The sequence below is a fragment of the Strigops habroptila genome, chromosome 4 (assembly GCF_004027225.2).
Source record: "Strigops habroptila isolate Jane chromosome 4, bStrHab1.2.pri, whole genome shotgun sequence".
NCBI classification, from domain to species: Eukaryota; Metazoa; Chordata; class Aves; order Psittaciformes; family Psittacidae; genus Strigops; species Strigops habroptila.
In genome coordinates, this window is record NC_046358.1 from 52,592,037 (window position 1) to 52,618,896 (window position 26,860).

Genomic DNA, 26,860 nt, shown 5'->3' on the forward strand with positions numbered 1-26,860 from the left:
GGCTGGACGGCGGCGTCTGGGCTCTGGTCCATGCCCTCTAGCGGGCACTGTGCTCCAGCCAGGCTGCTCCTTGTCAGACCAACCGCTATGGCTGCATCTCGCACCTTTGAGTCTTGCCTCTTCCACGGCAGAGAGCCCAAAAGAGCCCGGATATGTTATCCTTTATCTAGGATGTTATCGAGGAGAGTGGTGAATTCTCTTGCTCTCACTGTTACAGACAAGGACTTGGATATCTTTTGGGGAGATGTGATGTGTTCAGAGATAGTTGAGGGGAAACGCAATGTCCTGATAAAGATCCAGGAGGTTGGGTTAGGTAATGTAACAGCTCCCCAGGCTTTAAACTCTACTGCAGGAGCACATGTAACACTGGTTATCAGGGTTTATGGAGGATCAGTGTTAGACACCAGTGATGTCTGATTGCTATTCAAACTGAAGTCACTGTGTGTTGTTTGGATCGAGCTCCAGTTCTTGCTGCAAGGTAAGGGAGAGCTTGGAGACAGGTTCAGAATATCGTGGCTCACACACTGAAAGTGTGCTGCAATACAAAGGTTCCAAAGCCACTTAGTACGCTGCCTGCAGATAGCAGGGATGCTTGGGTAGGCTTTTCTCCTTAAGAAAGGGAAACAGGATGGACACTGGAAAACTGAATCGTAAGCTTTCTTATCACCTCCTCTCCTTAAACAAGTGACTTTCTGGATAAAGCAGCTGTTCGATAGCAGTTTTAGCAAGGATAAGGTAAGCTTTCTAGCTAATAACAGTACCCCATGATAGAAGTTTTAAGGATTTAGTTACAGTATAAATAAGGGACAAAATAGTTGTAGCTGTAAAAAAGCATCTTAAAGGGGTAGTGGGGAAAGTCTAACCATCTGGGAAAGCACAAGGCCTTGTCAGTGCTCTGCTGCATTAAGAAGCTGACGTACATAGTCTAGAGGGCTACTCTGTATGCATGCTCTGTGACCATGCAAGAAACTACCGGCAGGAATGGCTCCAGTGAAAGATGTCACTTTCTGTCCTTGACTCGGATACAGCTCTTGTGGAGAGAGAAATAGCCCAGACTTTTTTGTGGTGCATCTAAGTATTATCATCTGCTGAAATTCACAGGCTACAGATAGGCTGAGCCAGACTGGTCTTAGTATCTGCGTTAAGTCATCCTTTCTCCATTACTAGCAAAGCTTGGATCTGAATGGCTGGCAAAGCAGCCTGTGCAGCTCTCCTGAAACAACAGCTGCTGGATCAATATATAGAACAAGCAGGGTACTAGTCCCTTGAGACTTAAACCGGTGTGATCAGGAGCAGAAGGACAGTAGCACTAGTAATGGTATAGATTCCCTATGCAGCAGAAAAACTTCTCAACCCCTAAAAATGAAGTAATTTGACAGTAACTGTATTGTAGCCCTCTTGCTCCTGACCTCTTCTACCAGCATGAAGGGACAGCTGAGCTAGGGCTATACCCAGCACTCTCAATTTAGACCTGAATGGAGCCTGTTTGGGATTTAATTGAACATGAGAAAACACAGCCTAAGCATTAGAGAAGACTTCACTTTAGAATTCAGTAGGGTTTATTCTACAAATCTTAGATCAATGCCAATGATACAAGTTTTATGAATTCTCATTAAAAATACAAGTCAGTATAAAGATTCCAATAGTAATATAATGCATGATGATTCAGTTTCAAAACTTAAGGAATGAATCTGGGTTTTGGACCGTGCTGCAGAAAAGGGGAACACAATGTAGAAGAATATTTAGTTTACCTCCTTCACTTTAGGAGGGGCCTGTGCCTTATTGCCACAATACCTGAAAAAGCAATATGAAGTGCATAGCAGCCTTGCCTGCACAGTCCGTAGGCAAAACTGTTGAATTTAGTATCATAGTCGTCTCCCCCCCCGCCCCCCCAGTTCTGTTAATTAAGGTCCATTTTGATAGCCTGATATCGCTATAATAACTTAAAGCTATTGCAACACCATCCCCCATAATGATTATAAACAGTCCTTTGAACTGTAAAACGCTCCTGTGATGCACTGAAACACTTCCACTGTGTCGACCATCTTGCCCAGTCTTTCCAGGAACACTAAATACTGATTCAAATAAAAGGTGAATATTCAAAACTCTCCTGTCTATGATTTTTTAAAATGAAGTCTCAGTGCAGTCTCATACTCAAATGTGTTGTTCATAGCTTCAGGCACAGTTAGAATATAAACCAGATGTATTTTCTTGAACCTGGCCCTCTGATATGATGAAAGGTGTTACAGCTTTGACTAAACAGTTGAAATTTGGCTGCAGAATTGCTAGATCAAGCGCTTTGGAGTGGGGGAGAACAAAACTACCCTTTCTTTCTGGGAGCTGCCTGCACTTACAAAAGGATTAGGCTTAATAAAGCCATACCTTAAACCTAAATTTTAGACAGTTTATTTATCACAAGAGGTAACTCTTGACAAGATATACACCTCATCCCCCAATTGCTGTACATACATCTGTTTATTCCTAATGACATTTTCACCCTGTCAAAAATAACTCGTTGAGCCCAGTCATTTCTGGTAGCAGAACCACATGAACATCACAGAGCAGGTATCATGTATCTATCTGCAGAAGCAGACAGGGAAACTAGGCTTAACAATACGCATTACATTTCCAAACAGAACTTTGATGCAGACAGTGACATTTACTGAAACTCAGCTTTTACCAAAATATTAGCATAATACAAAAATAATAATAAAAAAAAAAAAGTTAAAAAGAAGCTGCTGATTTCCACGCACCAGTTGAAAAAAACCCCTCTTGCATAAATGGAGCAGCAGCACAGAACAAGCACAGACTTGGCTATACAAATACATCTTCTGTAGGAATTTCCAAGTTATCCACCCAACGTCATAATACCATGTTTTAGCATCATGCCAATGGTGGCAAAATCTAGTATTAAAGCCATCATGCAGGCTAAGGGAAGTTTCTTCTGCCGTGCTGAACACTGCTGTGCTTGCTTTGAATACATACTCTCACTCTGATTTGTCTTTGTAGTAAATGCATCTTATACTCTAACAGTCACATTTAGTCAGAAGTAAAAAAAGTTCTGTAGCCCATACTGGGCTTTAGTACAGTCAAGATGACAACAAAATACAAGGATGTCATTAAACTGCATATATTATAGAAAACGGGTTCACTTTGCATTTAAGTAAGTCACATTTAATACAAGACATGTTGGTCTGAAACTGTGAACTGATTCGATTTGGAATAAAGTATGGCACAGATGCCCAGTATCTATGGACATTAGGTAAATAACACATTTTTCTCTTTGCAATGATTATCAATTCGCCAAAAATAGTGTAACAGTCAAAAGGGAAGAGTGAAGGAAAACAGATTTAGGAGAAGAAATAAAAAATGTCTAAGAATTGAAAATAAATGCCGCCTTTTGTAAGAAACTTTATTTAACTTCATTTTTAAAAATGCATTCTCTCCTCAGAACGAGTACCACCTTAAAAAAAAAAAAAAAAGAAGAAAAAAAAAGACTGCAGTAGCACACAAAGGAAAACATGCAAAACCCATGGCTGGAAAAATTCTGCATAAAAATCCAAGACTCTGGGCAAAAGTTTGCCCCCATGTGCCTTCAGGGACCCCAGACCACAAACAGCTTTCAGTGCAATGTCTCTTGCTTCCAATTGGTGGGGAAACATGGCAGAAGCTTGTCTTCCGACAGCTACACTCTCCCAGATGTTTGAAGCAAAACCAGTCTCAGCTGTACTTCAAAATATCATTCTTAAACTGTTGCAGAAAGTACAGAATTCAGTAAAATGTCAGAATCCAGTGAAGGAAAGGTTCTGAGTTCTACCCTGTGCCATACACTTCTTAAAAAAAAAAAAATTAGACAGAAAAATGGATTTTATTAATACACCCTCTTTAAATTTTTTATTTCTGAAAGCAGCTCTTTATGCAAATCAAAAGCAGTTCCTGAGTAACTGCAGTAAACAGTGTCTTTTAAATATTTTTGCGCCTTGGCTCTTCTGTTTTGGTTCTTCCTTGGTTTTCTCCCTAGTTTTCAAGTTTAATCTCAGTTCTTTTTCAAAAATGTGCAAGTTCAGTTAGCATCATTTCCAGAAGTCCGCAGCTTGCAGGTCTTCCTGCAACAACTACAAGATCTGCACATATGCTAGGTTGTACTCCTACACCTATTGCAGATTTTGCTTTCAAACCTGTACAGCATGCACTTTCACGTCTTCTTCAGCATACGCCGGGACTGCCACGTATGGAACTTATTGTAGGCCGTCTGCAGCATCTCTTCTATATGACTTACCAACTGAAACATTAAGAGGGAATTAAACATCCCAGCTACTGGAAATCACATCCCCTCCCCTCCCTTTGATCAGATACTGTTGGAGTCTTCCTTTTATCCAGCCAAAGTAATCTTGCTAAAATGACAGAGGTATGCCAAACAAAGAGAAAGGACCTGAAGCTCTATTGCAAAGTATCTGCAGAGGGAGCAGTTCACATAGCTACTAAGCTGGGAAGGTCACAGGGAAGTAGTGACACTTGACTGTGCTGTCTGCTCCAGTATTTAGTCAGACCACTTCAAGTCTGACATGGTGTGAGACAGTTTTGAAGTTGCTATAGTTCTGCTTCATGGTGGAAGTGAGAAGTGAAACATGACTTCCGCTTCTTGCTGTCTCACTTGGGCAATTTCAAATTATAGTTCTTGACAGTTTCTGGTATCACTCAAAGTTATATAGGGAGAGGAAACATGCCTAACTGTGTACCCCATTTCCCTCTGCCTATTTCCTAGTTAACAAAAACCTTAAATGCCCTAGGATAAGAAATAACAAAGCTACCATCCTCTGATAATTATGATTCAAACTATTAATAAGCACCCACATAATTAAAGAGTATTTTCCCCTTACATTTGTGCTTAAATACTGTCTCCGAATCTTGTCTTGGAATGGGCAGAGCTTTGTAACCTGAAATCTTTCCAAGTTGCTCTTCATTTTCACAACCTGAAAGAGACAGAAACCAGTATTATAATCACTTTGCACAGAAGTTTCCTTTCCTTTAACAAATTGTTCTTCAACCAAACACCTCATAACTAATCCTGGGGGCTACTTTAAGTATGTATAGTTTGAGGAAGAAAAGTTATTAAAACATCAGTGTCTAATCATTCTGGAGTGCGTGCTTATTTTTGAGGCGAGTGCAATGTGACTGAGAAGTGCAGTGTGCCACTGTGATCATTATTACTTTGTCAGTAAATACTACAAAGAAAATAGACACAAAAACATGGTTTTGCTTCAGGCAAAGACTGTACCATGAATTTTCAGGCCATGTTTTGCAGCACAAAATCCAACATATCTGCAAATTTTTATCTTTGTGATCCACGTGAGGTCAAAAGAAAGAACAGCAACAGAAAAATGGTTACAATCACATACCTGGTTGCAGCAGACATGTCTCCTCGAAGGCAACTTTGTTCTAAAAGGCAGTGTATGTTTTGAAGCTACGAATCAGTGGTTTTTGCAATGGATAGAAGAATAAGGAAAACTTTCTTGTAACCGTCACTGTGGAGGTATCTTAATGTGGGGGAACGGGGGCTTTACTTTTGTGTTTTAAACTGGCAATGAGAAATCTACAGCTGGAATACAGCTGACCATTCTGTTGAAATCAGCTTGCAGCAACTGCTCCTGAAGGGTACCATGAGGCATAAGCTTGATTTTAATCAATAGTGCCAAAAGAACTGCTGAAAAAAAAGTAATATTTTACATTGTTTTCTGACCTTCAGTTCTAGGGATGACTAACTGCTGCACTGATTTAAAGCACGTGTATTAGTTCTATACTTCAAGTTAACACCAGTCATCCTAAACCATGATCCGGCACACTGTAATGAGGGCCATACCAGGAAGTTCTTACCTTTTCTTCTAGGAATGGCGTGTTAACAGGAAAGCAGGACCAGAAGTGTCGTAGCAGTTCCCCTACTGCCACATACAAGTGTTTTAGTTCAGACTGAATGTCATTTGGCACCATCTCTGCAACAGGAAAAAGATTTTGTCACATCACTCAAAACTATCCCACGAAAAAAAGAGAATGTAAGGCTAACGAAGGAGACCAGCAATATGCATTTCTACTAGAATCCCAGAAAGGTTGGCTGGGAGGGAACACTGAGGTGCCCCACACCTGAAGTAGGACTATCAGCAGCATTAGATCAGGTCAGCTGCTATTTATGACTATATAGTTGGAAACTTGTATATTATATAGGGAGATCTATGTCAGGCAAAGAAGGGACATAAAACTTCATCCAGGATTAGAAGCAATATATTTGTACTGTTCTAATGGTGTGGCAGTACTGCTTCTGGGACCAGCACCTTGTTCTCTTCATAGCACAGTGCTAAATACTGTGTGGTGGATACTGCAAGCTCTTCTCTCTTTTACAGTGGCAATGAGAACATGGTCACAGCCTGTGGAAGATGAAAAATTCAGGCAGGAACAAGGAACTGATCCCAGATAGTCTTAAAGAAGAAAGGGCAATGGGGTTCAAGAGCAGGGAGGGAACCACAATCATAAAAACCAAAGAAAAAAAAGCACAGGCATTGAGGATGACAGGAGCACAGTTATTCACTGGGCAGTGAATAGCAAATTCTAGGACGAGGCTGGGTTTAGTTTCTGTTTGGTTGGGTTTTGTGGGTTTGGTTTTGATTGTTTGTTTGTTTCTGTTTTGATTTTTAAATTAAAAAAGAAAAAGGTGGTCAAGCTCAAAATGGAGTGTAACACACAGTATGTCAACTGGGATGGGTAAGAATGCCTCACTACTGCTTGCTGACTTCTTTTCTTTCAGTACCATAAAAAACTTATACTTGCCTTTTCAGCTGTCTGCATTAGCTTCTGCAGCTCTTCACACCAAGTAACACAAGTTAACTGGAAACCTGTTATAAACCCTGCCTTGTGAGAATAGGGATTCACCTGCTGAGATGCAAAAGGAAACGAACTTGGGAATAGCTGAATAGAGATGTAAGAAGGAGGGGTTGTCTGTTTCGCCCTTGCAGTCTACAAGAAAGTTGTCCTTTTTCACAGCAAGCTGTGGATCTTAAATGCAGGCTGCAGAAAAAACCTAGTTCCAGACAACTATCCTGACCTCACCTCCTTTAGAGCTTTCCCTGAGTATGCCTTTACTTTCTAAAATCCACACGGGGGGTGGTGGTGGGGGAATTGGCAAAGAGAAATGCTGAACAAGCAAACCCCATTATCTATAAGAGGACTTGATATCAAGTGCATCCTTCATCACTTGCTTTATACAATTTTCTCTCATTCACTTGCCTCAGCAGCGGTGTAGCCAGCACCACCCTCATGGTGTGACTGGGTTGTTGCTTTTTGTTTGCTACTGTAGCCCAGTATTACTCCAGCTACATGTTTCCATAATTTCCTTTATCACTGTAACATTGTAAGAGGCAGATGAAATAGCAGGCCACGTACTGCTGTATAATGCAATAAGACATGATTAAAGTATTACATGTCCTAAATCCTTACGGTTTATGGCTTGCTGTGTTCCACCCTGCATAAGTGCTCCTCCAGGTGACAGGGCTGCAATAGTGCTAGCAGCATCAGCACTTGAAAGGACCTGAAGGGAGAGGGGGAACAATTATTTCATATCACTTTCTCCAACAAAATCTTTTTAAAATGAATTGTATTTGAACTCCAATGGCAAAGATACAGTTGAGCAGACACAATGGAAGTTCTGATGAAGAGTCTGCTCAGTACCTTCAAGTGCTATAAGCTCACATTTTCAGGGGAAGGTCTCCAATTAGTTACAAACAAACCTTTTCTTTACCTAGTATGTGAACTGGCTATGCAGCTGCTTTGAAATGAGACAGAGAATTACTGTACAGAAAAGTGACACATTTGCATTTGTGGCTGCTTTACATCAGGCCAAATCTGGGTTTACTAACTGAGGAAGTTCAGATACTGGCTGGGGAGATTGGCTACCTGGCTATGCTGCCCTCCAGTTGCCAGAAGACAGCTTCTGTGTAGCCCACAGTGAGATCTACATCCTACCTAAGTGCATTTAGGAGCAAAAGACCTGTCCAGTTATAAATCTGTTTACTGCTGACCTCTTAAGACCATTACATACCACATTTCAGAGGGTGGGATCAATAATATTGGCCTGTGTTTCACGTTGCATGACTGTCTTGCATGACTGTCCTGCTTTACTACTTTATACCTTTTACCATTTCCTCAAAGAACACAGTAACAGTAGAATATAACTCAGAGTATCAGCAATGACTGATTCAGATCCCTATTGTTTAGATTTTAAACTCAGTAACTCAAAAGGTATTGCCTGAAGTTGTAAAATAAATTGAATAACATAAAACTATTAGAGATAATTAAGTTTGCCCTGAAAAATTAAAATTCCAGTAGACACGAGGCACAAAATTACACAGAAAGCAAGATGCTAACATCAAAAAGGGTATTTTTTTGAGTATTCTTCCATACCTGAGTTAGTTTGGGTACATATGCTTCCATTTCTTGCCTAATACTATTAAAAGAATTAATTATATCCTGACTGGTTGCATATTGCTGCGATTGAATTGGAGTTGGACCATGATAATACCTGTGAGGTGAGAAAAGATAAATGTATTAATAGGAGTGTTGGTAAAACAGAGGCCAAACTCGGTGGACAGTTCTTCAAATGTTTCCAATTTTAGATGCTTTGTAACTGTTGACATTATTATCTAAATCTTATTTATTTGACAAAGTAAAATACATTGCCACATGGGAAGAAGTTGGGTCAGGGACAGCAAAATAAGAGCTTCTGTTGTCGAATCTGCGAGCATCATTTTGCTAATAAGAAGCTATCTGTGCCACTGAGTTCTGGGAGTATTATTAGACTGGAGGAATTCATGCCACTTTGGATTGAAACTAAGCACATTTGGAATTGTTTTTGTCCCTGTAGTACCACTTTTTTTCTGAAGTTACATTTATGGCTTTCAAACTCAAAGGTCTAGAAAGCAAGAGGACTATTGCTATAAAAACAGACCAATGAGCACTCCAAACTATCCCAATTCCCCTTTTTTTTTTGCCTGGGAATGGATTTTCCTTGGAATTGAATATATTTTCCCATGTAACACATTTTTCCACTGTAAGCTGCAACAAAGTGCTGAACTGTGAATGCAGATCTGTTAGCCTTTCACAGAAATTCCAGGTCAGAGCTCTTCAAGCAGGCTTACAGAGACTTAGCTTGCTGAAAAGCAAGATGAAATAAAAATACAAATTTATTTGGAATTACTTGGAAGCTGGAGTTCATCTTAGGTTTCTAAACTTAGCCTAAACACACTCGAATGCGGCACAGTAGAGACTAAATCAGCTGGTTCTGTGCAGGCTGTGATGAGAGACCTTCTGTACTGAATACACCAAAATAGCCGTGTATATTTTAACTTACCTATCAGACTTCAAGTTTAGTGCAATAGTTTTAATGCTATTATTCTTTGATAAATCTTCATATTCAATGGCCTCCTGCAGTTTCACCTAAAATAAGCCAAATAATTATACACATCACTAATGAGGATACAGTTTGATGCATCCAGTGCTTTTATCCAGTTCACTGAGTTTGAGCAATAGGGTTACTACAACCTTAAAGAAAACCAAAGTGTGGAATGATTCATGCCTACCCTCCAGAGGGAGCAGCGCCCAACATTGCTTAAAGTGTGCACTTTGGAAGTCTTGGCACTACCGCTTTTCCTGTGGGTTCTGGCCAAAACGTGCAGTCCCTGCCACTTCAAAATATGTTCTACTATATATAGATCATTCTTTGTGCTATGTCCATCTAGCTCCAGCTTAGTAGAAACAGTAATGCTTTAATGGCTGTAAGGAGTGTAAGACTAAAGAGTGTACAGGAGTGTAAGACTAAAACCCTAATAATTACACAAGCTATCTGTTGACTGTAGAACTAGAGCATTAGTGGCAAGAGGTAACAGCACAGTGGTATTAGACTTTGTACAATGAGAAAACTATTTTTGAAGTCTCCTACTCTCTCCTCTTTTCATCACATTTATTCGAGTCCTGGTGTATTGTTTCCTCTTCAGTAAAAACTGCAGTTTTCAGGAAAGTCAAAGCGGTTGAGTAACTACATTTAAACAACATGTGTATTCTACCACCTTTTCTCACAACATACGCAGGTTTTAAGTCCCCTTGACATGTTCTATTTGGGCTGTCAACTCTAGAAAGAGTATTCAATTCAGTTTTGCAGCAATTACAATACTCTCTTCCACTTTGTACGCTGCTATAGTTAGTCTAAAACAAGCTGTTACCCCATATTTCAGTGTACCAGGTGTCACTCCGCTTTCAGTTTAACTTCACTTCAGCTTATGACCTTAAGATGAAGGCTGCAATGTGCCAGTTTAATCATCCCCTTTATAAATGATACATTTGATAAGTTAATATTGGTGCTTGAACACCAATATCCCTTTCAGATGGATGTTCTCTAGAATTGTTCCAGCATTTGGGGGAAAGGAAAACCAGAAAAAGGGGGGTGGGGCAAAACTAGAACTGCACTGTATGGAAAGAACCAGATTTCTGGGTCCAATCAGAAGCATCTTGGAAATTTTTTACTTTTGTTAGGCACTACTGAAGAGATGAACAGCAATACTTCAAGATGTAATTTATTTGTGTTTACTAACAGAGCATAAAACTTCTTACAGGCCCTCAGGTTCTTATTCTAGGTACTTCTAAGCAAAGCCGAACCACGTTAGATGCATCATAAAACACGTAAGGAACCTTTGGCAACTTTCTGACAGACAGCTTCCAGTTTCATTCAATTAGAATTGCATCAGCTAACTTTATACCTTTTTAATTGGTGGCTGAAAGAAATCTGAATCCCTGGAGTTTCCATCCGTACTGCTGGTCTCACTGTAATGGTCATTTTGTGCTTCTCTTAAAATAGAGAAACAGCATTAAGAAGAATTCACCTCACAGGAAACTTAAGATACAAGCTAGAGGCAAAGTAAATACATCCGTTTCAAAAACTTTATATGCATGTTCACATACTGTATGTCAACTTTTTCCCCCCTTACATCCTCATCTCTAGCAGTTGATCTAGATAGAAAGAACCAACTCCTCAAATAACCCTGTTTGTCAGGAGGGAAATTCAACAGCAGGGGAGGGTGATTCTTCCTCTCCTCAGAAATAGTAGCATGCCAGCAATGCAAGTGGGACACAGCAAAATCATGACTAAATTAGAAACACTTGGCATACACACTTATATCAACCAGGTGTTCACAGAGATATGGGAGCCCTGAAATGCTACTGTTGCAGAATGAAAGCTATTGTTTTGTCTTTCTGAACTGGAATACACGTTACACGGAAGAGACTGTTGAAGATCCAGTGTTCAATTAGACAGAATAACAACATGAGGGAGGACAGCTACACAGAAGGTATTAGGATTTATCACAGATAAGGTCTGCAGGATTTGGGTAGAGTAGTAATCCTTTGGTGTTTGTCTATAAACCACTTGTAAAGCAGACTTCACATCAAACCCGTTTCATTCCTCTTTTAAGAAGTTTCATTTGTGAAGTTCACTGCCAATATACTAAACCACCTGGTTATTCTTTTCTTTTTAGTCTGGGGCAAGGTACTGCACTAGAGGAATCTTTCATCAGATCCCCCTATGCCACACTGTTCTTTTGCTTCCTCCTTTACTTATGTCCCTGCACCCCACTACAGGAAGCCTCAGCAGACCTGCTCCTGGAAGACAGGCAGTAGGAACTCCCTATGCCAGACCTTCCCTCCACACACAGCAAATGGAATACTACTTTTGCAGCCTTCACCAGGGCTGGAGAACTAAGGCAGAAACATCCTTTCCTTTTTTCATCTGCTTTGTATGCTAACTCAGCTAAAACTAGCATTTGTCATCTCAGAACTTTTGTAAAGTAAAACGGAACCTAAAGGTATTTTCATTTGTAAAGTGAAATACTTCATTCATAAAAATTACAAGAAAAGGCTGGATGCGTAATTAAGGACTTATTTTCATTTTGGAAATTCCTTAAAATTTGTTACAAACCAGCTTTTACACAACAGTGAAACTTACTGTTTCCTGAGGCCAGCTGCAAGGACCATGGCACTATGATGATTAAAGCGTTTTATAATGGCAGTGGTGCTACTTTCTCTAGCAGATTTTGAGGCATTTGATGTAGAGGCCATAGAAGCAACATATTCCTGCAAAGAAAAAAACATTAGCTACCTCCTGCCCCAAAACCAGAAGGAAAATTCTATTTTTCACAGAGTCAGAGATCCTGCATGTCACCTCCTCTGAGCTCTACTGGGCGATACTGCCTCATCATGTGAAGCAGTATTTTTCTGCCTTGCTCCACCATCACATTATGTACTTTGAAAAATCTCCATAGACTATTTTATTCTGCTAACACTGGGCAGTTTAGCTGTCTTGAGAGAAGAAAAAAATTCTGTTTTTTAAGACTGTGGTCTAGTTATAAGTAAAACTGGCTTAAAAATGTGAGGATCACCTGTATGAAACACAGGCATTGATGACAAATAAGAGTTAGCAATTGTTTTATTTACCTCTTTTTTTACAGCCTGTGGGACACCAGCAGCCCATAGGCTAAATGACACCTGTCAGGAGGATGCGATACCACTGGGAATTCAAAAACCCTCAAGCCTTAATACTGGCAGTGTTCCTTGGTTGCCAGGTGGCTGAAGGCAACTCGCTTTGCCCCATGTGCAGTTTCATGCTTGCAGTTAACCGGCCTCAAAAAAAACTAGGGCAGTTTGCATAGCAATTCAAACATACCTAGCCTAATCTCCCAGTCCAGTTTCAGAGTGTTAGCTTTGTACAACTCTTACAAAAAACAAAACCAACTTAGAAATGCAGCATCATTAATTAAAACTCCAAAATTTAAGCTAGATCAACTGCAGAAAAGCACATTTTTAAGTTATTCCACATTATGGTACACCATTTTTAACAATTGTTTCAATTTGTACTTGGAGGCAGGTAACAGAATCATAGAAGAGTTCAAGTTGGTCATATATTTAGCAAAAGATGGTATATAAAGCTAAACAAAGAAAACTGTATACAGTGTCCTTAAAATTAAGCTGAATCAAGCAAATAGCCATGTTTAAAATGAGAACAAATGCAAAGACTTTCTCCTGTTTTGTGCTACTCTCTGTACATTGTCACAGCTTCTAAAGGGTAGGAAGAAAACAAAGTCCAGACAAAAAAAAAAACCCAACCCAAAACATCCAAGTGAAATAATAATTCTTTAAAAAAAAGGAATTCCTGCTTTTATAGCCAGCACACTAAGGCAGACATGAGACATACAGGACCATGGGCAGAGCCCCCATTTCTTTACACACACACGTACGACTGTGTAAATGTTGACTACCCAACCATTGCAGAAGCCTAGTAAGTGATGTGTTTTAGAATTAGCATTTGTAGTTATTTTAACAGGAGAGGGACCCTCTTTTTTCTTAAATGAAACTAAGGTGGGGGTTGGGTGTGGGGTTTTTTTTGTTTTGTTTTTTTTTTTTTTTTTTCTCCAACTACTTACTTCATCTAATGTGTAATCATCCAAAGCTGTTAAATCTATCAGGGGGTTTTTTACTCCTTGAGACACCATTGCTTTTAACCCTGTATAAAACAAAGCAAAAATCATGAAAAACTGTATCTAAAATAGGCATTATTACATTATATTTAAAGGAGAAGACAAAGGTTCTGCAGATCCCCAAGTATCAGCACAGCTAAAGCTTTCAACCCTTTTCAGAGTTCCATTTAAAATAAGCAATAAAAGGTATTGTTAAAGATCATCCTACTAATTAGCACAGCTTTCATCAACTTCTACATATCACTGTTTGGTAACAAAAAAAAAAATTGAATAGTCTATTAGTTAGTAGTGACATCAGTCATATTAATATGGGAACTGGGAAGCCTTAGTTGTGTTTCTTCTAATTTTGCCACTGTTTTGTTGCCTTGTCTTGGGCAGAAGGGCAATTTATATCTGGTGATAGCTTTTACTTGTGTAGGGTTATGGACTTCATTAGTCAGAATACGTCTTAAGGAATGGTGTTAAGTGATCTCAACTCTGCACATTTCTGTATAATTACAAACCTATCTCAAAAGTTCAATAAAAACTTATGTCAGATGGTATTTAAGATTTCACATTAAAAAGGCTGACAGAGAACAGGGATGGCAACTCCTCTGGAAAATTTTAAACGAGATCCATATTTGTCTGTTACTAAAAACTGATCTATAACAAAAGCTATACGTGCTCTAAGTTGTGCACATACCACAGAATGAAGCCTTATGTAAACAAAATTATTCCACAGGAACTGATGGCACAGAATAATCAGTCTAGCATGACAGCACATTATAGAATTTATCACAGATTTTCTGTTGCATGAGTTGCAATAAAGCTGGTTTCTAGTGCTAGCACTCTCCAAAGGCTACTTTGTTTCAAGAAAGGCACTCTCCATGAAACATGTTACGAATAGGAAAGCTATAGCTAACTTTCAGTGGCCATCTGTACCTTTCACTTCACAGCTTGACAAACAACATGCCTAGTGAACAAATATAAGAAAACTTGACTTCAGCTTTGCTAGGTTTACTAGACAGACCTCTTGAGTGTTGGGTTCTATGAGGCAGCTAAGACTGTTGCAGCCTATTGCACGAAGTCAAAAAGCTTACCTTTTTCATCCAGTTTGGCACACTCGGCAAAGAGGTCTTTTGAGCCTGTATTGAGCCTGTCCCGATGGAAATAATGAGACTGAAAAAATCGTGTCCAGAATTCCTTTTCAGTCATGTTATGTGGAACATTTTCTGCATATTTCATTTTTACTGTGAACAAAAACCATAGTGATTGCAAACTGTTCTGCAAATCTTAGTACGGTATTTTACGCTAAAATTTCCATGCTTGCTTCCTTGTTTTTTGTTTAATGCTGCCTTCATTCATTTCAACTAAACGTAAGGAAATGCAGTAGTTAAGCATAAGCAAACGCGTACTCCTTTTATGCCCTGCAATGCTAGCTAATGCTTTGAAATAAATGCACGTAACAGTGGTCTGAATACTCTAATTTGAATTGCACACACACAAGAAGTCTGATTTGCCAGAGTTCTAGTAATTCAATATAGTGCAGGGGCATGATGGAAATCAGATTATTTTCTTCCCAAAGGTGATTTCATGAAAAATAACAATTAATTGAAATTCTGAGTAGGAGAGTGTATGAGAACCAAATACCTACTCACAATTTAAAAACCAAAACCAAAACCCCAACCAACCAAAAGTTCAATGTACAAGTTAAAATGTTTTCATTTAACAAAATCAAATTTTCATTTCAAAAGCCTGTTTTAACACATGCTTCTTCCCATCCCTCAAACAAGGCAGGGAAAATCACCTAGAAGACTGAATATATGGTGCTTTGTATTTCCAGGCTCAGACTAACGTTCTAGTCTTCCCACAGCAAGATCGTAAAAAACCCAAACAAACCAAATCTTAAATGCATGTATTTGTTACATAAAGCACTATTCTTACCTGCAGGATATGTTCGAAATATGGATTCAATGATATCTGAAGTCAAATTATACCTCAGACCATTGCAGCCATCTGTTTGAGGCCGTACATCAGCCTAAGAAAAAGCATACAGGGAGGAAAACCAGTCACATCTGAATGCCTCTGTAACTGGATAAGGAAAAAAACTGGCATCTTGCAATCAAATTCTGCTGCAGATAAAACAATCTTCTTCCTCCAATAATCCATAGCATATTTGATTATAAATAGGTATTTTTAGAATTACTACACTTGCCACTTAAAGGCAAAATTCTACAAGTAGCTTATAAGCTTTAGAAGATGAAAAGCAAAGACCATTCTATCAGTCAAAAGAAGGTGTGCTTAGTGTAATATATCCTTGTTTCACAGTAAAAATAAGCATGTTAACTGTATAGGCCTAATCTACTATTGTTCATGCAACAATTCAGCTAGTGAATAATCAGTGATGATAATGAAGTGACAAAAAAGGATTTATGGTTCTCACACCTTATTTGCTTACATACTGAAAGCATCTCGGTATAATTGACAAATAGCGATTAATTTAGAAATTGAGAGTAAGCCTCAGTCAGAACTTGCAAGTTAGATCTCAGTGATCTCTTTAGGAAGCTCTGGAGCAAGCAAGTGCTCAGGCCAATTCTCAATAACAGGAAAAAGTACATGACTGCATAAGCTGCCTTCTTTTCTTCCTTTTCCTGTACATCTAAATTCTAGGTTTTGTCCCACCTTCTTCCTAGAGAAACACTAATTCTGAGCAGAGCCAGACAGTTATTTTAACTTGAACTAGCACACACAAATATATGAAATTCTTTTTCACAAATGTAGAGTACACAAACACAACCAGTTATTTAAGAAAGTTTTGGTTTTGAAAGTCTCGGTGGGTGTGGTGGTTTGTTTTTTTACTGTCAAGGTGTAAGAATAATGGGAGACAGGAAATCGGAGCCATCAAGTTCATTTGGTAAATGATTCAGGTATTTCTAGGGGGGAAAAAACAAGTACAGCAGCTAAGTCATAAAGCTGCTCCCGCCTCCTGTTTCCCTCCCAAACCCTTGATGTGTGTGCAGTCATTACAAAGGTGGAAATGGGATTCCCTCTAAAGAGTCATAGTATATATTCATTTTGTTGCAGAAGTAGAAATACATCTGCAGGAGGAATCTGAAGATTGTACCTAGGTTACTTTTAAACTGCATTGAGATTACTGAGGCATGGTTTCTACAAATCGGTAACATAACAAAGATGGGAAAAGAGAGAGAAAACAAGTTTTCATATACAAGTTGTTCTTCAAGTACCTGAAAGCATGTACTGGTTTAAGAAAAAATGGGGAGAGAGTAAAACCGTTTGTGTGGAAAATCTCTGCAGCTTCATTTATGTACGTCCGTGCTGCAGCAGAGATACTCTTTTTGACTTACGGAGTTAATACACATCACCTAGTGACTGTAAGTTCACCGTTATTCCTGTTTTACAGAAGGCAGAAGCATAAAGAACAACTGCCTATTGTCAATTTAAACTTCAAATTGAGCTGCTTAAATTGACAAAATGCTGAGGTTGCAGATTTGCAACCTCAAACCTTTACTTTTGTTCTTTTTTCTCCTTTACACTTGCAATAGTCTAGCCAATGTGTGGAAATATGTGGAGGAACCAGGAAAGAACAACATTAAAGTATATGGGAATAAAGTACATGAACAGAACTCTCACTTTTCCCCAATTCATTTGCTCTAAAATCCTTTAAGTTAGAGAGGTTCGACGTACCAGAAATGCTGCAGAGATGCCCACATCCTGCTTACTAGGTGCTGCAGAATTATCCCCTGCATTCATGCTTAAACGGTTGGCCCAGAATTCTTCAGCACTGATTACTTGGCTCACAACAAGGTCTTTATAGAGCTGAAACAAAACAGGATCTTCTTGCAGCATTCTGGTAAAAGAATGTATTGAATAGAATTGAAACGCTGCAGAATAAGTCACTAGGATTTCCATAACTAACATGAGTTCACAAAAGGAACAGAAAACAACTTTTCTTTCAAAATGCTGTGCATTTCTTAACAAGACTGTGTAAGCAAACAACTTCAATAGCTGTATTTGTCCTAAAAGACTTAAGAAAGGGCTAAAAAGAAATGTTTAAGGAATAGTATTAAATCCTAGAGAACAATAATGCCTAGGAAAAAGTTAATATGGGATTAACATCTTATCCTAATATTCTGTGGTGCCCTTGCGTCTTTGCACATCCGGCACTGGAGCCTCCTGAACTGTAAAAGCACAATGAAATTTCTTGAACTTCTGTAATAATGGCCTCATGGGGCAGGAAGAGATTTCAGCAGTGTCCAATTCCTGTTTAGTATCTTAAAATTCAGTAGTTACATGCCTCTATGCTATTGCAAGAGCACAGACAGCAACATGTGTGAGATAAAGATACCTTAAAACATGTATTATCCTGAGTTGTTTGTTCATTTGTGTTTCTGTTGGCGACAGTAGGATCTCCATCACTTAACTATCACATGCAGCACAAGTACTACAGAAACATTCAGTGTCACTACTCCCACCAGGGAATAATGTTTGCAAAAGTTATCATCCAAATATAAAGTATCACCCTTACTATCCAAAATGCAAAGAATGTATGCGCCAGAAACTTAATTCATGTTTAAGCAGCTTTTCAGACAGCCGTGTACCTGATTTGAGACCCACTAGCCTACTTTCAGGGAAAAATGCATATGTGTTCATAATCAGCCAATAACCGCAATGATCTTCGGCCTGTACCTAAGGGTCTTGACCATTTGCAAACAAAAAAAATAGGCATCTTATGAATACCTAGTAAATGGTCTAGGGAAGAACATGGATAAACTGCAATCTGGACCGAATGAAAGTCTGTAGCTGCTCTAAGGATGAAGTAGGATGAGGTGGAAATGAAAACTTTGCGCAGGATATCCCTATTACATTTTAACCACCAAGGTTTTTCCAGTTTTTCTTGTTGGTACAAATACGGATTTAGTGGTCATTCTTACAAATTAGTGCAGCAGGAAGCAGTCTTACTTTAATTATTTCATTAAAACTTGGAATATTGACACATACCTGACCCCTACATATCAATTAATGGAGGAAGAGTCATAGGGACTCTGGATGTAGTATCCTTCTAGAACAGGTTGAAACTTTTTTTGCCTTTCAGTTGAAAATTAAGTTAATGAAGCTCCGCCACTAGACTTGGACTTCTAACCATCAAAGTAACAGACTATGACACAGTATGTGCAGAGATTCTGGCTTCCCTATAACTAGAAAAGCTTATATTGCTGCATGGCATAATACTGTAAAACTTCATTTAAGGATACAAAGATTCAGAGCTAAGGCTGCCCATACACTCAGCATTAAAAGTGTTAGAAATAAGGCATGTAGCATAAAGAAACTAGCATGGTGATAGTGCCAAAGCAGTCTGCACTGCTGTAGATCCTTGTGGTCACTGCAGTACTGGAAACAGTTAATCCTGCACAGTCAGAGCTCCTGCACAAGGGCTCTTGCCCTTCTACTGGGAAATCTCCTTGTAAAGATCCGATCTGCCCCATGAGGCAATGCTCCTAGGTTTTAAAAAAACCTAGTTTTAACTTACGTAAGTTCAAAGCTAGAACAGTCTCTGGAAATGGAAGGGAGTAGACAGAGGATTCACAGCAGATGTAAGAATAAAGTGAAACTCATCTGGGGAGATGCAGAGAAGTGCAAGTGTGCTCTATGGCCACAAGGACTGGTTTAACACAAGCATTTTAAAGGAACAGAAGCATATCTTAAAAGCCCTTCTGGGAAAAGGACTTCAGTCCTGAACGTCTTCTCAAAACATTTTTAGAATAAACATCCTGTACACCAAGTAACAAACTACTGCATCTCAAGTGATGCAGCATGAAAATACCTAGTGGTTTAGTACAGCATATAAAACACCAGGAAAGATTTGAGGGGAAAGAGGTCATACAGGGAGGGGAGGGGGAAGAAATTACAAATCAAAGAAGGTGAGAACTTCTGGAAAAGACCAAAAAAAAAAAAAAAAAAAAAAATCTTTAAAGTAGATTTTCTGGCTGATACGTATACACCTAAGAGACTAAAGAGACAGACTGCCAGTTGGGTGCTTTTGTCTCATAGCCATGGATAACAAAGACTGGGTGGCAGCCAGGTTGGCTGCCTTTACACCTCAAGAACATGTCGCTGAGAACACAAGTATAGTCTCAACATGTCACAGTTATGTAATTCTCAATGAACTGCCTCTAAATTGGAAGCAGAGAGGTTTATACTAGGGAAACGAATGCTGTATCCCTAACAATGCTGCAATAAAAACTTAGTAAAAATACACTACAGTTAGGTAACAATTAAAAAAAAAGGGCAAACGAACAAAAAAACCCCATTAAGGCTCCTTTCCCTTTACCTGTTCTTCTCCTCAAGTTCTTTATTAGCTTTCCTTTTGAACTTGGGCAACAGTTGTTGAAGAAGATCCTTTACCGCATCTCGTTCCTTCACTGCTGTGCTTTCATTGGAGAAGTGAAAGTTGGTTGTGTCCCCTGCATGCAACACTAGCTGAAGCTGAATTTTAGCTTTACCTTCTGGACTGATTTTCTGGCCTAGATTACACAGAGAGTATTAATTAGCAACAGACAGTAAGCTTATACAAGGAACTCTCTTCCCCAGAGTATTTGCTTATAAGCAGTTATCCTCATCATCCAATTAAATACTTTTATCCTGTGTGTGAATTCCAACCATAAAAGTGGAACAGACAGTCTTCCCCTTAAATTAGTTTGAACCCAGCACCTTGTTCGCTCTAAAACACAAGACACAGAAACCAGCAGTCTACTGCTCGGCATCCTTCAGCTACTGCTCAGGAGCCCTCATTCATCTTTACATTCCCCACATCTTCCATTAGAAAACTGCTGCAAATTAGATTGCCATCACCTGGACACTTTAACCTGGTACCAGTCCACGCTGCTGCTGAAAGGTGACAACCTCATTCCTCCTTTCCACTTCTTCCTGCTGCCTTTCATCTATGAGTTAGTGTTTGTGCAACAAGCTGAACCAAGGAACCAATCAACTGAGAAGTGACTCCCTTTTGTTTTTCCAGCTGGATCAGGTCCCACAGAAGAAGAGTGGTAAGAAAGCAGATGCAGGGTGGGGTAACAGCATGTCTGTTGACAGCAAAGGTATGCTGGTCTGAAGTGGTGTGGTAAGCACATTTAGCTACTAGTACTGCCAGACTCGATCACCAATGCCTCCAAGGTGCTATTACACCCTCATGACTCATTAAAAAACCCTAACTCCTGCTTCCTTTCTCATAACCAGAGGGAGCAGAGGCTAGAACACCTGCTTTTATGTACTGCTGTGCTAACTGACTTCAGTGTAGCACTGCAAATGGCACTAACCTAACTTCGAATCTTACCCCCTTCTCCAGTGCAACTGGGAGACAGGAACGAGATGTCACCACTGAATCACCATCCCTATCAAAAATTTACAAATACCTCCCCCCCTTTTTTTTTAATTTTAGATGACAAAAAGAGCATCTTTCATCTAAGTTAAGACTTCAATGCCTATACATGTACATTTTTAAAATACAAGCTGTTGAAGTCTAAGTAAATGAAGAGTGAAAATGAAGAGTGGACTCTTCATTAGGGACTGTAGTGGTAGGACAAGGGGTAATAGCTTCAAACTTAAAGAGGGGAAGTTCAGATTAGACCTAAGGAAGAAGTTCTTTACAGTGAGGCTGGTGAGGCACTGGAATGGGTTGCCCAAGGAAGTTCTGAATGCTCCATCCCTGGCGGTGTTCAAGGTCAGGTTGGACAGAGCCTTGGGTGACATGGTTTAGTGCGAGGTGTCCCTGCCCACGGCAGGGGGGTTGGAACTAGATGATCTTAAGGTCCTTTCCAACCCTAACTATTCTATGATTCTATGGTTCTAAATAGCTAAATAGAACCTTCACAAAGTTGATTACCTGAGGTGAACAGAGCTTCTAAACTCCTTACTATACTTGTGTCTAAGAAAACAGCATATTAGTTCTGATTCTTCACACACACTTTTGATATGGCTGCAGTACTTGTATATGACTTCAAACAGCAATAATCACTAAACCTTTACCAAGTGACACATACAACTTTATTTTTATTCCTTCTTTGGCATTACAGCACATGGAATATGAGCACTAATTGGAGCCAGAAAGGCAGCATGCTATAGACATTTACTGTTCAGTTTTGACTTGCAAGTACTCTGCTATTGCAACAGCAAACGCTTCTTCAGAATGTTACCAGTTAGGCCAAGCTACAGAAGCTACTGCTTCTGAAGCTATGGTCTGCTGGATGAAAATAAAACGGTGAGGTTCATTTTATGTGAAAATTGGAACAGCTTTAGATGCATAGTTTAACAGATGACATGCCAGATAGTTTCTGTGTTAGACCCTGAAAATCCTATACTCTTCCTCAACCCTCCTCCCACCCTTCCCTCCACAAGCATATGGCATGGATTATTTCTCTGTTCAATTTATTGCAGAAGTTTATCAAAATTTAATAGTAAATGAAGTATAACTTTCACAGTTGGAGACTACAGAAGTTCTGCAGTAGCATTCTTAATAAATTGGGTGATACTTCAGCATGGTCCTGACCTCCGCTGCTACACAGAATAACCTAGTCAAAGCTTCAGACCCTTGCAACCTTCCTAACCTATCCACCAGTGTTTTATGGCAAATATGCTTTGGGTTGTATTTAAATGTTTACCAAAATACTGCTTACTGAAGCTGGAATAGGGAACGTGTTCACTTACATTTTATGTCTGCATACATATGGCTGACTGTGAATCGGTCTTTGCCTTCAGGTGCCCATGCTATCCTTTCAGCCATAAGGTAGAGAGCTCCATCCTGCTTCTTCTGACGTACCTTCTTTACAATCAGTAACACTTCTTCAGATGACGTTGCCATTGTGGCTATAAGGAGCTATTAAAAACATACAGTTGAGCTGATTAGTATAATTATATTTTCTGTAACTCTTTCACTACTCCTATCTATATCAAAGTGTTACAACCTACATTTTAGTTGTTAATCATCATTTTTGAAACATTCCAGATAAACATGCTCCCCTCTGTCACTGCACTCAGGAAATTTATTTAAACAAAATACTGCCAGCTACTTAACTAATTCATCTTATTGCTGATACTGCTTTTGCTTCAGTAAAGGACCTGCAAATATTACATTTAAACCGATAACAAAATTTTCCTGGTTTAATGTTCCTTTACTATTTCTTCAAGTTCAGAATGATACTCAAGCTAAGAAATGGCACAAATTCCAAATCTCCTCTGGCATTTGGCAGCAATTCTCTTCTTCTATGTGAATGGCAGATGTTAAGTCATTTCAGAAAAGGGAAGGATACAAGGTATGTGAAAAATAGCAGTTCCCTGTGCTAAAGATATGGTAGCCCAGCTACAATCCTGTTCTTACTGTGGTGGGTTTTTCCCAGGGCTCAAACAATGTTTTGTACACTTGGTTCCAGCTGGGCAGTTTCCTGTCCCTCTCTTCCAAAGTCCAAGGGACTAATGTTACACCTACTTCATCACAGTGGTAATTTTGTCACTAGTCTCACATCAACAAGCCTTTTGCATTCTTCTCCCCAGCAGTCACCATCATTCCTCTCTGCAGGTTTACTCTACAGCCTTAAATTTCTCAAGAGATAAAGGACACCGCAAGTATCACCACATTCTATGAAGATACTGTCGTATCTGTTACGTCTAGCAAAAGATTCCATCTTTGGTACGTTTGCTGTAAATGTTTAGTCTGTCCAACTGCTGTATTTTGTACACCACAAACTTTACTATCAATACATAAAACACTATGTTCAAATGCTGATATGCATGTTCTTGGGTGACATGGTCTAGTGTGAGGTGTCCCTGCCCATGGCAGGGGGGTTGGAACTAGATGATTGTAAGGTTCTTTCCAACCCAAACCATTCTATCAGTCTATGTTTCATGTGCTTTAGAATACCTGTAACATTTGCTGGGGTCCGCATCAAACTTCCATCAGCAACCTGCATCAGCTATCGCACTACTAGTAGGTATCTTAAAGAAAAGCAACAACGGCAGCAAGATAGGATATTTTACTGTGACAATCTGGACAGTAGCAGAGCATTCTCTTCAGCAAAAGCCTTATACACCCATCTCTGAAATTAGTTAAGTACAATATTAAATGGAAAGACTTAATGACAAAAGGGCTCTGCACTTAAGCTTCGCTTCTTCATCATTTTAGTCATTCAAACCTTTGCCAGAGACTTCAGTGATGCTCAGCTGAATGTGGGGTTGCACATCAGCACTACTGCAGCAGTCACTAGACCAAGTTGTGCCACATTCAGAACAGCCCTGCTAATACTTCTCTCTCACATAAAAGTGTATGGCATGATTTCAGGACCGTTTCCTAGCATGATGCATTACAGTCTCCCCAGAAGCATTATTCTCTTCCGGTGCTACTCACACTACCATTTTATAGTTTCCTGTTGCATGTCTGTAGCCTCTCATCAGCTCCTTATCTTTACTGGAAAAAGGCAGCTGGCCACAGACTAATAGACAATATATGCAAGACTAAGCATTTTATATATATATGTATGTAATATACATGTAATCAATATATATGTTTTATATATACGTGTGTATATATACACACACACCTCAATATATGCAAGAGTAAGGATTTTGACTTTTTTCTCCCTTTGTTACTTTACAGTCCTTTAAGGTCATTATTACCCAATGCAGTAGAGACAAAGCCACAGAATGCAAGGGAATTAAACCTGTACTGAACAGAAAGAAAAGGTAAAGTGTTTCCATAGCCTCATTCTGATGCAAGTTGCTATTTCACCCACCTACAACCAGTCTTTCTACTACGGAAGAAAACGATCAGCACCTAGCAACTTCTCCTTTACAAGCACAGCCTTCTAGAACAGTACCCTGCAGTGTGCAATCTGCGAACTCAGGATTATCCCAGGAGAAGCTCATTCTACCTTCTGAGAGGGTGAACACACTGGCTCACTGCTGTTCTTATTTGTGTCATTGCTCTGAATCCTTTTTCATGCAGAAATTTACAGTGGCAGTAGGATGATACAACTCAGAAGCTCAGTAAGCATTATCCAAAATGGAGAAAACCCCAGCTGTCTTTTGAAGAGTACATGAGAAAGAATAAAAAATTGAGGAAAGTTACCGTCTCTCACTAATGAAAACAAAATGGATTCTTGTTAGAAGTAGTACAGGAAAAATTCTAAACTAGAAATCTCACCTAGCTGCTAGAAAAGCATGAGGATGATCTCCTACCAACTGCACAGGGGAAGGCCACGTCCTCGCTAAGGACACACAGCACACAATTTTTCCTTTTTGGATGCTTAAGGCTTACGATGCAGTAGGGTGAGAGCCATCAATGATCTACTTGTGCCTGCCCAAATCTCCTAACCTCTATATTTAACAACTCGAGTTTCCAAGAATCAGTACTGCAGATGATGACACTGCTGCTCAAAGGGGCAAGAACTGCAACATGCATACAGAGAAATTCTGTTATTTTACGGCATTAAGTATAATGTTAATCTGCTGCTAAAACCAGCAGCATTAGAGTTCTTCAGCTGCAGATTTAGGAAGACAGATGTTTCTCTGGTTTCAGTATTTTCCAGAATAGGAAAATCAGACATGCTTGATTTTGAATTCTCCAGCAGTAGAGCTTTTGAAGTGATGATTAGTAGTTCTAGCCCTAACCCATGGGGTATGACTTGTCATCATGCCTGTCTTGAGGGTGCATTTACAACTGGCAGAGTCCAGCAGGAAGCCTCAGTATTGGCATAAAACACCACCACAAGGTCCTCCTGTTTGCTCACCCACCTATAACCCCTCCCCTCCCAGCTCTGTGAGAGTGAACACAGCTTCTGGAAATACCATCCAATTCCAACAGCTGCCCTTTCTCTTAATGCAGCAACTCTTTCTAACCACTTTTAAAATCAGGTACCTCTCTTCTCTGTTCTTTATAACACCTGTTCTGAATGCTCTCCATTACCAGCATTTCACTCCAGTCTCTTCCCGTGTGGTTTTGCTGAGTTCTAATCAGAAATAAAGGAAACATTTACACACTGTAACAATCCTGACTCGGTCAGGGTAGACACAGGCTGGCAGGCGAGCTCTGACAGATCTGATGCAGGCCCTGCTGCTAGGTTTCCACTCCCTGCAGGGAACAGCAGAGTATCTACGCTAATGGCCCAGACTGAACCGCAGTGGCACAGGTACGCAGCAGAACCCCGACAGTTTGGCCGCGCAGCCCAGGGTGGGGCCGGGAGCCGGCAGAGCAGCACCCCGAAGGGCAGCACCGGGCCTGCCAGTGGAATACAGCCCAGGGTAAGGGGGAGCTGCGAAGTGCCATTTGTCTCTGATACCGGCAAGCACGGCGATGAGCTGAGGGAATCCACATGAGGTTTGTGCCCCTGAACGCATCTGAAGGGTCGATCCGGCCTTCCTCCGCGATCCGCATCACCTATGCTCCGTACAGCGTTTCTGCCTGCAGCGAAACGTGCCCGAGGACACACCGTACGGCCCCGGCCGGCCACTGCCGGGGCTCTGTCCGGCTCCTGGCGGCCCCGGCAGACAGTGGCCGCGGCCCGGGAAGGCGCTGCGAGGGCACCTCTTTGTCTATCGCCCGCACCCGGGGCTCAGCGCTCGGGTGAAGCCCACTGACCCCCGCAGCGATCCCGCCGGCGCAAAGCTGCCTTCTCCCCGCCGCCCCTCTCCCCGAGGGGCACAGGCCGGCGGCTGCCGCGGCGCCTCCCGGTCCCGTCCCCACGGCACCCGCGGCCCGCCAAGCCACCGCCGTTAAACAGCCGCGGCCGGGACCGGGCATGGACGAACAGCGGGAGGCCAAGGGCCGCCGCGCGCCCCAGCAGGCGGGAGGGACGGAAGGAACCGCCGGGCAGCGCGGCCGTAAGGCGGATCGGGCCCCGCCGCCCCCCGACAGCGACAGTACCCGGCCCCGCCGCCTCCCCACCCCTGGCGCCGGCGCGCTCCTTACCGTGCGGGCGGTGCTGGGCGCCGGCTGCCGCCGGCAGGAGGGGCCCAGGGCGGGAGCTGGCGCTATGGGGGTCGGGCCGCCGCCGGGGCCATGGGGCGGGCAGCGGGAGGCCACGTGACCGGAACAAGCCGTGGGGCGCTAGGAGGGGAAATGGAGCCCGCCTCACGTGACCGGGGAGCGGGCAGTCGCGGCGCATCCCCTGCGGTCACGTGGTGCGGGCCCCCTCCCCTCCCACCTCCTCCGCGCGCACGTGACGGCCCCTCCCCCGTCGCCATGACAGTAGCGGCCGGAGGGGGGAGTGACGGGGCAGTAAACAGCGCCGCCGCCGCCCCCCCCACCCTCC

At 41.0% G+C, this 26,860-nt stretch overlaps 1 protein-coding gene across 8 annotated transcripts; it reads right to left on the minus strand.

Moving 5' to 3' along the window:
- Positions 1–1,536: 1,536 nt before the first annotated feature.
- Positions 1,537–26,815, minus strand: GTF2H1 (general transcription factor IIH subunit 1). 8 transcript variants are annotated; one of them, XM_030483441.1, is made up of 17 exons: positions 26,518–26,772; positions 25,889–26,010; positions 23,476–23,549; positions 22,266–22,434; positions 19,894–20,086; positions 17,250–17,412; positions 15,489–15,582; positions 14,645–14,794; positions 13,512–13,591; positions 12,038–12,165; positions 10,797–10,884; positions 9,395–9,480; positions 8,449–8,566; positions 7,486–7,576; positions 5,875–5,990; positions 4,881–4,973; positions 1,537–4,282 (listed from the first exon to the last, which is right to left on the minus strand). In XM_030483441.1, the coding sequence occupies exons 3-17, from the start codon at positions 23,482–23,484 to the stop codon at positions 4,196–4,198; spliced, it is 1,665 nt and encodes a 554-aa protein (XP_030339301.1). In that variant the 5' UTR covers positions 23,485–23,549; positions 25,889–26,010; positions 26,518–26,772; the 3' UTR covers positions 1,537–4,195. The 8 variants fall into 8 exon arrangements, 6 of the variants coding, with proteins under 6 accessions (XP_030339301.1, XP_030339297.1, XP_030339299.1 ...); XM_030483437.1 differs by lacking the exon at positions 26,518–26,772 and adding an exon at positions 25,468–25,558 and having other exon boundaries at positions 25,889–26,379; XR_003991033.1 differs by lacking the exons at positions 25,889–26,010; positions 26,518–26,772 and adding an exon at positions 6,327–6,419 and having other exon boundaries at positions 23,476–25,872.
- Positions 26,816–26,860: the final 45 nt, after the last annotated feature.

Bases quoted from the DNA above. Each gene is read 5' to 3' on its own strand.
- GTF2H1 (XM_030483439.1), bottom strand. The intron at 9,481-10,796 runs GTATAAAGTTAG...GGCTTATTTTAG, and splicing joins TTCAGCCACCAATTAAAAAG to GTGAAACTGCAGGAGGCCAT. The intron at 4,283-4,880 runs GTAAGGGGAAAA...TTAATGTTTCAG, and splicing joins GACAGTATTTAAGCACAAAT to TTGGTAAGTCATATAGAAGA.